The 13,105-nt window shown below is 40.0% G+C and overlaps 2 protein-coding genes across 4 annotated transcripts in view; one reads left to right on the forward strand and one right to left on the reverse strand.

Annotated features, from left to right (window-relative positions):
* RALGPS2 (Ral GEF with PH domain and SH3 binding motif 2) overlaps positions 1-13,105 on the reverse strand; it is a 298,932-nt gene that overhangs the window by 87,407 nt on the left and 198,420 nt on the right. For all 3 annotated transcript variants that reach the window (XM_045028272.1, XM_045028273.1, XM_045028274.1), the window contains 2 exons: positions 588-725; positions 17-107 (listed from right to left, as the gene is read on the reverse strand). In XM_045028272.1, coding sequence (XP_044884207.1) covers positions 17-107; positions 588-725 — 229 coding nt within the window. The remainder of the gene's footprint in view (positions 1-16; positions 108-587; positions 726-13,105) is intronic.
* Positions 5,910-13,105, forward strand: part of ANGPTL1 (angiopoietin like 1) — a 44,840-nt gene continuing 37,644 nt past the window's right edge. The window contains exon 1 of the mRNA XM_045028275.1: positions 5,910-6,074. The gene's annotated coding sequence lies outside the window, so the exon portion shown is untranslated. The remainder of the gene's footprint in view (positions 6,075-13,105) is intronic.

Genomic DNA, 13,105 nt, shown 5'->3' on the forward strand with positions numbered 1-13,105 from the left:
AGAGTTTTATACTTACTTGTAATTGTCATCTTCCACAAACTTTTGTAGCTCTTCTATGTATTGAACTGAGTTCAAGTATTTTTGGACATGAGGCAACAGAGGAATATCTAGAGAAGAGGCAATATATCAGTTATCACTATGTCATTCATCGTTAGACAAAGGGAGTTTCTTGAAAACATTTGCATACAAGCAGATATTTCTCTTATTGTCTTTAGTTGGGGCCACAGAATACAATGATCCCTCACCACTGTTTTGCAGTTTTTTGTTCCCCCTCATCCATAACCATGCCTGGGCTGACCTCCCCTGCACCCAAGGAAGGCCAGATGTAAACATCTTCACAGCATGTATTTTGAAAATACAGAAGCGATAAGTAGAAGATAAGTAAGTTTCATTCTCTCTCTGCCTGCTGACAGGACAGGATAACCCAACAATTCCAGAATTTGGTTTTAATAGGATTTATGGTTATAGATGGGAATGGTACATTAATTGGTTAAGACTTATTAAATAACAGCATGGTAGAAGATTAACATTTTATTTTATCAGTTGCCCTCAGTAATACTGCAAAATAAATAAATGAGCTAGATTACCATATTCACAGGACTGCTGAAAATCTGAGATTATTCTAAGTATGTTGTTCATTAAATTTGATCTCTGCTCGCTTTCCAGAATGCTCCCTGTAGATGGGTAAGCGGAGTCAATATACGTCAAGTCGGAGAGATAAATACCTGAATGAATAAGATTAGAGTATTTCCTTTATTTAATGTTTCAAATTTAAAAGAAAAAGCAATTAATTGAATTTGAATGTACTTCTGCTCACACTTACTAATGTGTATAAGGATCCACTGTGGCATTTAATCTTTGTCTTGCTCCAGGAGCAATGGAGAAAAAGCCCTGTGCCTGCAAGAGCTCTTTGCTGGTTTGTGCCTCAAGGAGGCACAAATAATATTGCTTGGAAGTGCTGTGCCACCCCTTGGAGGAGTACTCCCCTTCATCACTTGTCCAGTGGTTTTGCCTCACTCCTTTCTCAGCCCTTTTTGCAGTGAACAGCTCCAGCAGCAATACTAGCCCAGTGAAATCTTTATGCTTTTTGAGTGTAAGGACTTGCGTTCTCCCCTGGGGTGAAAGTAACTTATAGGACTTACCGGTATGCTGGAGTCCTGAGTGGGGGCCTGGCCTCAACCGGAAGAGGCGTGGCCTCAACCAGAAGAGGTGAGGCCTTTAAATCAAGATTTAAAGGCCCCAGGGCTCCATCTGTGGCTGGGAGCCCCAGGGCCTTTAAATAACCTCCCGAGCTACCAGCTGCACAGGCAGCTGGAAGCCCGGGAGCTAAGGAGCGGTTTAAAGGGCTCAGGGCTCCTGCCACTGCAGGGATCCCTTTAAAGTGCTGCCGGAGCCCTGCCACCACTACCCCTACCCTGGGGCTCTGGCCGCCTGGAGCCCCAGGGTAGCAGCGGTGGGGCTCCGGCAGCGCTTTACAGGTCTCCCCGCAGCGGCAGGAGCCCCGGGCCCTTTAAAGTGCCGCCCAAGCCTCGCCGCCTGAGCCCCAGGGTAGCGGCAGAGGGGCTCCGGAGGCAATTTAAAAGGTCCAGGGCTTCGGCCACTGCAGGGAGCCCCAGGCCCTTTAAAGCACCAGCCTGGGGAAGCCGGTTTGGTCTGGTACGCCGTACCGGCTTACTTTCACCTCTGTTCTCTCCACAGAGGCCAGGCACAATGGAAGGTTGGAAGCTTTCCTTGTGTATTATACAGGGACCAGGCACAATCTGGCTTTTAGTCTTTGACAGTGGAAGCATATTAACATTTCAGAATCTTCAAAGTAAGTAAGTAAGTATCAAACTATGTGCAACTATGCCAGGTCTCAGCTTCTGTAATCCCAACAATTAATCATCATTCCCCTGACAAGCCTATAGTGGTATTCAACACAGAAGGTTAAAAAACATGAACTTTGTTAAACATTTTCAATGTGATACAATCTAATAAGGTATAAGTTTTTAATCAGAGGAGATTAACTAACCATTGGAACACTTTACCAAAGGTTGTGGTGATTCTTCATCACCAGCATTTATGAAACCAAGATTGGATGTTTTTCTAAAAGATATAATCTAGTTAAAACAGGAATTATTTGAAGGAAGTTCTATGCCTGTTATATACAGTTATCTGACTAGACAATTAGCTTCTGGCCTTAGAATCTCTGAATATTCAGTTCCTCCAACTCAGCTGTGTTGAAACAGACCAACAGAAAAATCTCCCCTTCTATCCCAGCGAAACGAACAAAAACTTCTCAAATTACAGCAACAGGAAAGCGTTTGCTAGACAAAGAGTATACGCAAATTGAAATCTGATTAGGACACTTGGATTAACACCCTTTCCCCATACGTGATGGAACTAGGGATAGTGGGGGTGGGGCTGCCACATCCCTGGGCTTGAAGTGGTTTCCATCATATACAGGGTTTACAGTTTGCTTCAATGGCTCTCAGCACCCCCACTATACAAACTGTTCCAGGACCCCTGCCTCTCCCCCACACTTTGTAAAAGCTCTATAGGATCTTTAATGATTTTGAGTGTTTAGTGTCTTAATTCCAAGTCTCATCTTTAAAGGTTCCATCTTCTTCCTTCACCACTGGCAACTTCGTTATTCTCTGTCCCAAAGGCTCACAACTTTGGAGTTAAAGCTAGCAGGATTTAACAGCAGCATTAGTGTGTGGAAAGGAGGAGAGGAAAAAAGGCAGTAAAAGAAGACATCAAAGTCCATGTATTCCTCTCCATTTCCACTTCCAAAGCCTTGTCCCAGTCCTGACCATTTATTGCTGCAACAAATGCGGGGGGAGGGATAGCTCAGTGGTTTGAGCATTGGCCTGCTAAACCCAGGGTTGTGAGTTCAATCCTTGAGGGGGCCACTTAGGGATCTGGGGCAAAAATTGGTCCTGCTAGTGAAGGCAGGGGGCTGGACTTGATGACCTTTCAAGGTCCCTTCCAGTTCTAGGAGATTGGTATATCTCCAATTATTTATTTTTATTTATTTATAAATGCAACACTATTCTCTCTCACCAACATGACACTTGCATCACATTTCCTTTAATCCCCTTGCATGTTGGAAGAGGGCCCTCACTATCTACAGATAAGGTGGGTGAGGAATGGACTGTAAGGAGTGGAAAAAAGGCTACTGAATTTCATCTCCATCACAAGGCTGGCTGAGTTATCAATGCAAAGTGTCATGCTATGTGTGGGGATGGGTGAATTTCATTCTAATATATACATGCCCCAATATAGCCACACAATTTTTAAATTCATTTCACTAATAGCTTATTTGTTACACAAGAATTCAAAAGTGCTGAAAAGGTAGAACCTTGAGTTTTTCTCTATCAGGGATAGATGTAATATCAAAAATCTGTCTAGGGTAAGGGCATGATGATTATGCATGGGTTTTATCCCCTTGCCATTTTGCCATTTTTTATTTATGATTTAACAGCAGGTTGCTATATATCATAACTATCCCTAATGCCTTTTCCCACTAAAAACCAGTAAGCAAAACTGTGCACAACTATGGGAAAACAGAAAATCTTTATTTCTGATAAGTTTGAAGACATTTCTCTCCAATTCCCTTAATTTTGGATTCTGCATTAGAAGATGTTTTTGTTTCAACTGCTCTTCTACCACACGGGTTGCATAGATCTCTTCTCTTGGTTGGAACTTTATGTCTTCTATTTACTACTTCTACATCTACTGCTGTTTCAGCATCTGGTAAGAGCTTCTCATGGTCTGCACATTTCACTGTAGGGATGCGCACACATACTTACACACACGCCCCCGCCTACATTCTGCTCGCTATTCTGACTTTCATGTGACAATGCTAACACTGTACATTTCTGAGCAGCTTGATGCTGCTACCACTTAAAAACAACCTGTTATAGAAATGATTTCCTTTCATCCCCAAGAGACAGTCTGAAGCGCAGGACAGGCAATATTCAGTCCTGTAACTGTTAAAAGGCCCAATATAACATGACCCTGCAGGGTGAGAAAAACCTCATAGATTACCCTTGGAATGGGGAAAATCTCAGTTTTCTAATGAGACAAAGCACTTGCTTCTAGCCCTGGAAGGTCTCAATATATGCAACCTTAAATTCAATACTTTGTACAACCTCCTCCCCACCCCCACCCCCGCTATTTTAGGTAATACTTATGGGACTTCTAAAATTAGTTCTATTTTTCTTTTTTCTGAGACCTGTATAATTAGAGTCAGAGTAACCCAAAAATGTTTGGCTTTACAGGTGGAAGAACATTTTAAAAAACACTTTGTTGGAGCAGTGATTGTGTTTGTACAGCTCCTAACACAGTGGCGCTCTCAGTCCTGAGTGGGGCCTCTGGGCATTGCTCCAATATTAATATACAAACACAGTCTGCATGCACACAGAAGCAAGTTAAAAGCCTTCTGGCTGAAAGGTGACAAAAAAGTTCATAGAAAGTTATTAAATAGAATCTGATATACAGTTTAATTTTATTTTCATCTAATTTTTAATTCAGGATTTTTTATTCTGCTAATACTAGAATATTAATTTATTAAAATGATAAATTAATAACGGTCAGCGATTATTATTTAATATTTATATTGTGGTGGTACCTAAAGGTTTTAACCATGTTGGGTCCCATTGTACTAGGCAGTGTCCAGAGATAGTCAATAAAAGTCCCTGATCTGAACAGTGTACTATCTAAAATAGAAAGAAGGGTGAATAATGTTTACTGGTTCAAACAACAGAGATTCATAAGGAAGAAAAGTGTAGTATTTGTTATAAATTTATGGATTAGTGAACAGATTATTTCTGGAAGGAGATATCTAAACAATTATTTCTTGCTCAAAGTTAAGTGAAAGCCTTTTTATCTTTAGGACAATTAAGAAGACCTTTCTAGAGAGCTCCTCTGCAAAATACAAGATCCTTGGACCTATTTATCAAATCTAAAACAATTTTAGAAGAAAAAAATAAACCATACAATTTAATTAATTAGTCATTTCTGACAATATTGACAACTACACTAAACAAAATCCCAAACTGAATCAACTCCTGTACACAAACTGTCAAGTGACAGAATTAAAAGCGGACGACGGTATCCTTCATTTCTTAAAAGCACGTAATACATGTGGCTTCTGCTTCTTCTAATACTAATCAGATGGCATCAAATATTCTAATACCTAACCCAACACCAAACATAGCTTTAACATTTTCCACATGTATCAGATTCTTTGTGAGTGTAACAGCTAAAACTGTTTCTTATTAAGTGAACTTCAAGAATTGAATGTGACATTCTGTTCAACATTCTTCTAGACTATAAATGGTTCATTTTTCCTGTTGTACCCAGTCAGTCTGCCTCTTTTATTCCTGGGAACACAAGTTGAGTTCATCAGTCTGAAAGAATCTTTCTTCTAAATGAAGCCCAGTACTGTAACAACTTGAAAGGCATCTTTAGGCTGTGAAATAAAATGTTAGTTTTGTAATTGCCTGCTGAACTCTTGCACAGACTGTTTCCATATAGTGCCCTCCCTCTAACCAGCAAACAATCTTTCCTTGTCCATAGCTCTTCAGCCTCCGCCTGCCCTTTCATAAAGGCAATGACAGGAAACCCTAAGGAGTTTTGTTTGCTCTTCAGTGAGTTCATAGTGACATCAGAGGTGGGCTGAACAGCTAAGTCTAGTGCATGTTTGTTTAAGAAAAGGAAAACTGTCCAAGCATACTGCATATGGAATCTGGGTCAGCTGTAGCTGGTTAGTGCATTTCTGCATGTGACAGTAAGACACAGCAGCTTCAAACACACTACTATCCCTTTTTCTGGAATAGAATACACTGGAACTTCAGTTATGTTTCTTAGAGAGATTTAGTTAGATTGATTTTTTTATTCTATTAAATCTGCAGGAAGACGACCAATTCCTTAATACAGTTTGGATCTAACAGGGCAAGAAAAAAAAGTTTTCACTAGAACTACAGATTAACAATAACACTGGTAACACAAAGAAGAAAAAAAACAAGTTGACTTCTGGATTTTCAATCTACTGTAGAAGCAAAAAGCAGCAGCAAAATTTGTTTTTGGTAAGTTTTCTATTTAAGCTTAATTGCAAATCCATACGTAAATTATTTGCAAGCAAGTCTGCATATGGATGTTGTATATATATGCACAATTCTGCATGAGATTGATACATTTATGTATATAATACTATCCTAAGAGTTATTTGACAACTCTCAAACATTAAACTAATTTCTGTAGCATCTGATAATAATCATTAAAAAACTCTACGACACTGGAACAGTTTAACATAGGGGAAAATCATGACAGCATGAACCAATTCATTTGTTTGAGTTGTTTTGAAATACATTCTAGTCAAATTTTTATTCTACTGCATCTGTACATTTTATTTTAGGTTAGCTTAATGACTTAGTGCACATATATAGTTATAGAAAACCAGCAGATAGCATAAAGAAAATTATTTAGTATATGCAGTTAGTGTATCTTGAACATAATGGGTAACACCATGGCCCCGAAGTTAATGGCAAAGTTCCCACTGACTTCAATAGAGCCAGGATTTCTCCCTTCACAGAGTGTACTGGTAGCTAGCACTACTAGAGCTAGAAAATGGATATCCAAGTAAAACCACTTTAGAAGAAAACAGGCCAGCTTAGTCAACAATTCAAACAGCTACTAATACGCCTCAATCCAACTAATATGTTTTATTAAGGGATTTTCTATCTAAGACTACTATTTGCATTTTCTCTATTAACAAACAATTATTCCAGTTGTACAAACTAACAAGAATGATATTAGTCATATATCAGTTCAAAATAACATTCAAACCTGTAACTTGACAATCAAGCTGTTTAAATCCAAATTCTCGTAGCCAAATAATCATCTTTTCCTTTCCTTTAAAAGCTTTAACTATGTGTAATAAAGGATAGCTGTATGTACATTTGGCTACTGGTGTGTTCCCAATGCATCCACAAAACTACAGGACTAAAATTTAAGAGAATGAAAGTTAATTACTGAATGACTGGTTAAAGTGCAAAGCCCCTGAAGTGTTTCATAAATAATATTGTGAATCCTAGTTTACAACTGCATTCATGCTAAATGGAGAAACACTTAAGGTTTTTATATTTGAAAAATCAAAATGGTTAAACTTGAAATCTAGTTATTATGACAGAAGAAAAAAGCAGAATTAAAAAATATCAACAGTTTAAACAAAGTTTACACTTTTCATCTCTCCCTATGCATTTTTCAGGACGGATAAATACAAAAATATATTAAACCATCTAGAACAATGGAAAAGATATAAAGTAACTATTTGTATTTACTAATCCTCAGGAATCACCTGCAGATTAAGAGACCACAGAAAAAAAACTAAAGTGAAATTTAAGTGTGGCAAAAAAAGTTTTTGGGGAAAAATAACTATGGCATAAAACAAAAGTCTTAGACATTCTTGAAAACCTGTTCAAATTCTTTAAAAGGTAAATGACTACTTTTTCTAACCCTCCTCTGGCTCCCATTACAATATGCTATGGGGTGTAACCAAGAAAGCGGAATGTCACTGGAAAATCTACATTTTGTGTTTTTGAAAGTAGTCTTTACTACGGACACATTTAGTTACTTAAGGTCTTTGCTATACACATTTTAGAACAGTTCCTAAAATCTTTCAACAGCTGAGTCAATAATTCTGGAGCAATATAAAGCTATATGTTTTTGGACCCTAAGCGCTAGTTTTTTGCTTCAAAGTGTTTATTTTAAATAATCAGTGGAATATCAATATTTATAGTCAGAATATTTTGGACCTTTTGGAACATGTAGCGTCTGCCAAAAATTACATAACTGTTACCAAGTTTATTCTGACAGCAATAACTGGTTTTAATTTGCTGTTCCTCAGATGTGCTGCTATTAATCTCGTCTGTGAGAGGTATATACTGATTAATGAACCAAAACTTCTCAGAGCTTACCTACTGCCAAGTGCAAAATGTTTTCAATATCAGTTCTGCAGGGAATTTCTAAACATGTGCAATGCTCACCAGTCTAGTATTTCTGCTTGTTAAAAAGTTACATGTAGGTAATGTAGTTGCAAACAAAAGCCAAAACTTCTGGCTACCAGGAACACAGTGGCTTTTGAATCTGAATAGCTTTAAAAAAGAAAAAAAAAAAGAGGATTTCATTGATGTTTTTGCTAAATTTTCATAATATATGGCATGATAATCTTTAAAATCCTCTTCTGGTGAGAGATTTTTTCAATTTTTAATTTTAAAAGCAATTGTCAAGTTTCCCTGCTGAAAAAAAAATATTTATTTTAAAACACACCTGAAGATTTTAGCCTACCTTGAAAATAGCCTTCTGTTTGTCCTAAGGAGTATTTTGAGTAGAAATGCTAAACATAATTCTGTTGTGCCACTATAGTGATCTGACACACAAAATACAACATTGTATTTTTACTGGATTCTACTGGACACAGATTTAAGTAATCCAGTTATACAGTCCAAAGTAGAGGCACTTGCTGAACAACAGCTTGCCTACATGGGGAAATTTACCAGCAGAACTATACGAATATAATTATACCACTATAACTGCCCATGTAGACACAGTTATTCCAGGATAAGAGTGGTTTTTTTTGGTCTAGTTTATGTCATTTTGAAAGCAACGTAAAATAAGCTCTCTCCCCCAAAGCCACTCTTATTCTGGAATAAGCATGTCCACATGGAGAATTATACCAGGATGGTTCTGTGAGTAAATTTCCCCACACAGACATTCCCTAAGAGATTTTTCACTTCTTTTAACAAGGACAAAGCTGTTCAGATGTGTACAACAATAAGATGAAAAACTCATAATGTGGAAAAATAATTTGCTTTGTTATAAAGCTGTGCTTCTTTTTCTTCTACTGTGTGTGTTCTTAAAGTATGTGCATGTGTGCACCTAAGAATAACTTCCTCTTATTATTTAGAATGTGTCTAGTATTTATGACTGTATCTTGTTTTAAATGTGAACTCTGGAGAAAGTAAAGAAATGCACTGATAATATGTTCTCCACTCAAACATAAAGTACAAAAGCCTGTCCTCAGATATGCATGTTAAATTTCCATCAGTTTCAATAGCAGTAGCCTATGCATCTCTGAGGGCAGAATCTGGTCCTAAAAAGTGAAATGAATTAGAAAAATCAATCATCCCTACTACGGAAATGAAATCTTTTAGATCTTCAAATTCTATCTTCAGACACAAAATACAAGATGTAATTAAAATATACAACGTAATTAGAAGGGATAGAAAAACAGGACTAATTTCATGCAATTGAAAGACCACAGTAAATCTTAAATCGACAAAACTTGGAAAATATGTAATCTGTTAGACAGATCACATTTAGCAAAATGACTTAAACCAATGTACATTACAGTTTCTTCCATGGTTTCAAAATTCTAGTATGCTCAGTATGAAAACCACATCAGCTCAAATCAGAACAAACAGCTAGCTTTCTTTGTATACAATTCAATTATACCAATTACAAAATTATACTCTCCACACCTACCCCCATTCTGCATACCTCTGCCGGCACTGACGTATTTAAAAGACATACAGTATTTGTTTTGGTAACATGTCATAACCAGGGAGAAACCAATGCTACACTGCAAACTAAAAACTAGGTTGGGTTTGGATTTTTTTTTAAGTTGGTAATAAAGAACATTATTCCTAATTGAATAGCAGCTTTGTAATAAATAAACCAGAAGAGGAATTTTGAAACAAAAATAATTAAAGGTGAATTGAAATGCCTTGTCCTGTATTTCCTTTTAAAATTGAGTCTGAAAAATGTAATGGTACTTTAACTCAAGCTCTATTCACAGTACCTGAATTTTTCTGCTAAAATGTTCAACTATATAACATACAGTGCAAGAGCTCTGTGTGGCTCGAAAGCTTGTCTCTCTCACCAACACAAGATGGTCCAGAAAAAGATATTATCTCACCCACAATATAATAGCTAATATTGAGACATTTTATTTGCTTGTCTGCAGACTCAGTAAGACACTACTGCACTAGTTTACATTCAGTATATTTTCTTCACAGTCGTAAGGGTTCAGAACTTAAAAAAAACAACCCAAAATAAATATGCTACAGAATCTGATAGGAACAGCAGAAAAGTGCTGGGTGAATATACAGCTGACTTCCAGCACTACCTGGCCCCTTGTTTGAGATCTTTAATCTCTAGCAGGATACACGGGCACATTGAAACGTTACAAATAAATGCATTTTAAATCAGCGGTGTTGCAAGCTCTCTCTCTTCACTTACTTGTCAAGACCTGAGTTCAAGCCCTTGGAGTTCTATATTGCCATTTAAAGTTGCAGGCATTTCTAGACTTAGATATGAAATACAGATCCTTGATCTGCTTAAAAAGTCTATTTTTTTCCTATAACAGTTAATGACACCACATAAATTCTTCAATCTATGACTGACTAGTAAAAAACCCTTTCATTTTATATCTTATTTTTAAAATGAATTTGTCATTTTTAGGTCATACATTTTATCATCAATTTTGGATTTTTAAAGTTTTTAAAATACAAGTGTTTGAAAACATTTCAGTTTATCTTTAAATAAAACCATCTGATCTATTTATTCAAGCAAGAGATGAAGGCTACTTAAGAACATAATGTAAGAATGCCCATACTGCAACAGACCAATGGTCCATCTAAGCCCAGTATCTTGCCTTCTGACAGTGGCCACTGCCAGATGCTTCAGAGGGAATGAACAGAACAGGGCAACTATTGAGTGATCCTAAATCTCTGACTGCCAGTTGCTGGGACTGGACCACAGGGGATGAGACACCCCTTACATGGGTACTTATGGGTATTGAGTTGCTTGGTGGTGTTTAATGGTAGAACATTCTCCAAGCAGTGCCTGTTAGAACGAATGTGCATCCCTCCTAACCCTCTTCTCACCATTTCCAAATGATCTGAGGGTGAAGCTATATAATGGGGCACTGCACCCACTACTGCCTCAGTTCCTTCCACCACTAAGCCAGCGGAACCACAATAGGACTCTGAGAAGAAGTATGAATATGCATAGTAATCTTGAAGAACTCAAGTTACAAATAACCTTCATTTCTCCAAGCAGCTCTGCATATTTCTACTTATGTGTAATTTGACAAATAGTGCTGAAAGCTCAGGATGCAGGACCAGAGAAAAGACAGTTACCTTTTCCGTAACTGGTGTTCTTTGAGTTGTGTTGCTCATGTCTATTCCACAGTAGGCGTGCATGCTTGCCACGTGCACTGGTGTTGGAAGTTTTTCCCCTAGCAGCACCTGTCGGGGAGTGCCCCTAGTAACCCCTGGCATCTCCATGGCGTGGTATAAGGGCCACTGCGCGCTCCCCCCACCCTCAGTTCCTTCTAGCCACACAACTCCGACAGAGGGGAAGGAGGGCGGGATGTGGAATAGACATGAGCAACACATCTCGAAGAACGTCAGTTATGGAAAAGGTAACTCTTTTCTTCTTCTAGTGATTGCTCATGTGTATTCCACAGTAGGTGATTCCAAGCTATATCTGTTGAAGGTGGTAAGAGTTCACAAATTCTTCAGATGGTTTGGGAGACCATCACATAATGTGAGGTGAAAGTGTGAACTGAAGACCACGTATCAGCCCTACAAATGTCCTGGATGGGGGCATAGGCCAAAAAGGCGGCCAACGAGGCCTGCGCTCTAGTCGAGTGTGCCCTCACAATTGATGGCCGGGGATTCCCACCAGGTCATAACAGGTATGGATACATAATGTGATCCAGTTGGAGATCAGCTGACCGGAGATCAGCTGACCCTTCATGCGTTCAGACAAGGCAATGAACAGCTGCAAGGACTTTCTGATTAGTTTTGTCCGCTCCAGGTAGAAAGCCAGAGCCCGTCACACATCCAGCGTGTGGAGGCGGCACTCCTCACTGGACGCATAGGGCTTGAGGCAGAGGACCGACAGGAAAATGTTCTGACCCATGTGGTAGGCGGAGACCACTTTCGGGAGGAATGAAGGATGTGGGCAGAGCTGGACCTTATCCTTATGGAACACCACGTACAGGGGGCTCGGAGGACAGGGCCCTGAGTTCTGAGACCCGTCTAGCTGAAATGATTGCCATCAGGAAGGCTACCTTCCACAAGAGGTTCAACCAGGAGCATGTAGCTAGCAGCTCAAACAGGGGGCCCATGAGGAGGGCCAGTGGCACCAGGTTCAGATCCCACTGTAGGACTGGGGGCCTGATGTATTGGACGAGACGATCCAATCCTTTAAGGAATCAGCCAGTCATAGCATGGGAGAATGGCCCTGCACCGGTGTGTGGAAGGCTGATATAGCCGCCAAGTGTACCTTGACGGACAAGGGCGCCAGGCCCTGGGCCCTAAGGTGAAGGAAGTAGTCCAAAATGAGCTGGATCAGGGCAGCCACAGGGGACCCACTCATCCGCCCATCGGGAGAACCGAGACCACTTTGCCAAGTAGGCTCGTCGCATGGAGGGTTGCTTGCTTTCCAAAAGGACGTACTGAACCCCTTCTGAGCATGTCCTCTTCTCCCGGCCTTACCGTTGAGGAGCCACGTTGTGAGGTGGAGTGCTGCTAGGTTGGAGTGGAGGCAGCGGCGCTGGTCCTGGGAGAGCAGGTCTGGGCGGGATGGCAACGGCGGGGCAACTTCCAGGCCCATGAGGGTCCCATACCAATGCTGCCTGGGCCATGCTGGGGCAATCAGTAGGACCCGGGCCTTGTCCATCTTTATCTTTTCCAGGACTTTGCCTATCAGTGGGAGTGGGGAGAAGGCATAGAGAAACCGGCATGACCAGGACAGGAGGAAGGCATCAGAGATAGCACCCCATCACAGCCCCCACCCAGAGCAGAACTGGGGACAGCGATGGTTCTGCCGAGTCGCAACAGGTCGACCTGGGGAGTTCCCCACCCATGGAAGTCTATACACCACCTATGGGTGAAGAGACCACTCATGTTGAGAGGGGAAGTCCCTAAATCAAGCGATCCGCCGCAAGTTCCAGGAGCCCGGTAGGTGGTAGGCCTGTAGGCAAATGTCATGGCTATACAGAAGTCCCACAGCCTGAGGGCTTCCTGGCAGAGGATCGGGCCCCGCC

This window comes from Mauremys mutica, chromosome 8 (genome assembly GCF_020497125.1).
Source record: "Mauremys mutica isolate MM-2020 ecotype Southern chromosome 8, ASM2049712v1, whole genome shotgun sequence".
Lineage (NCBI taxonomy): Eukaryota > Metazoa > Chordata > Testudines > Geoemydidae > Mauremys > Mauremys mutica.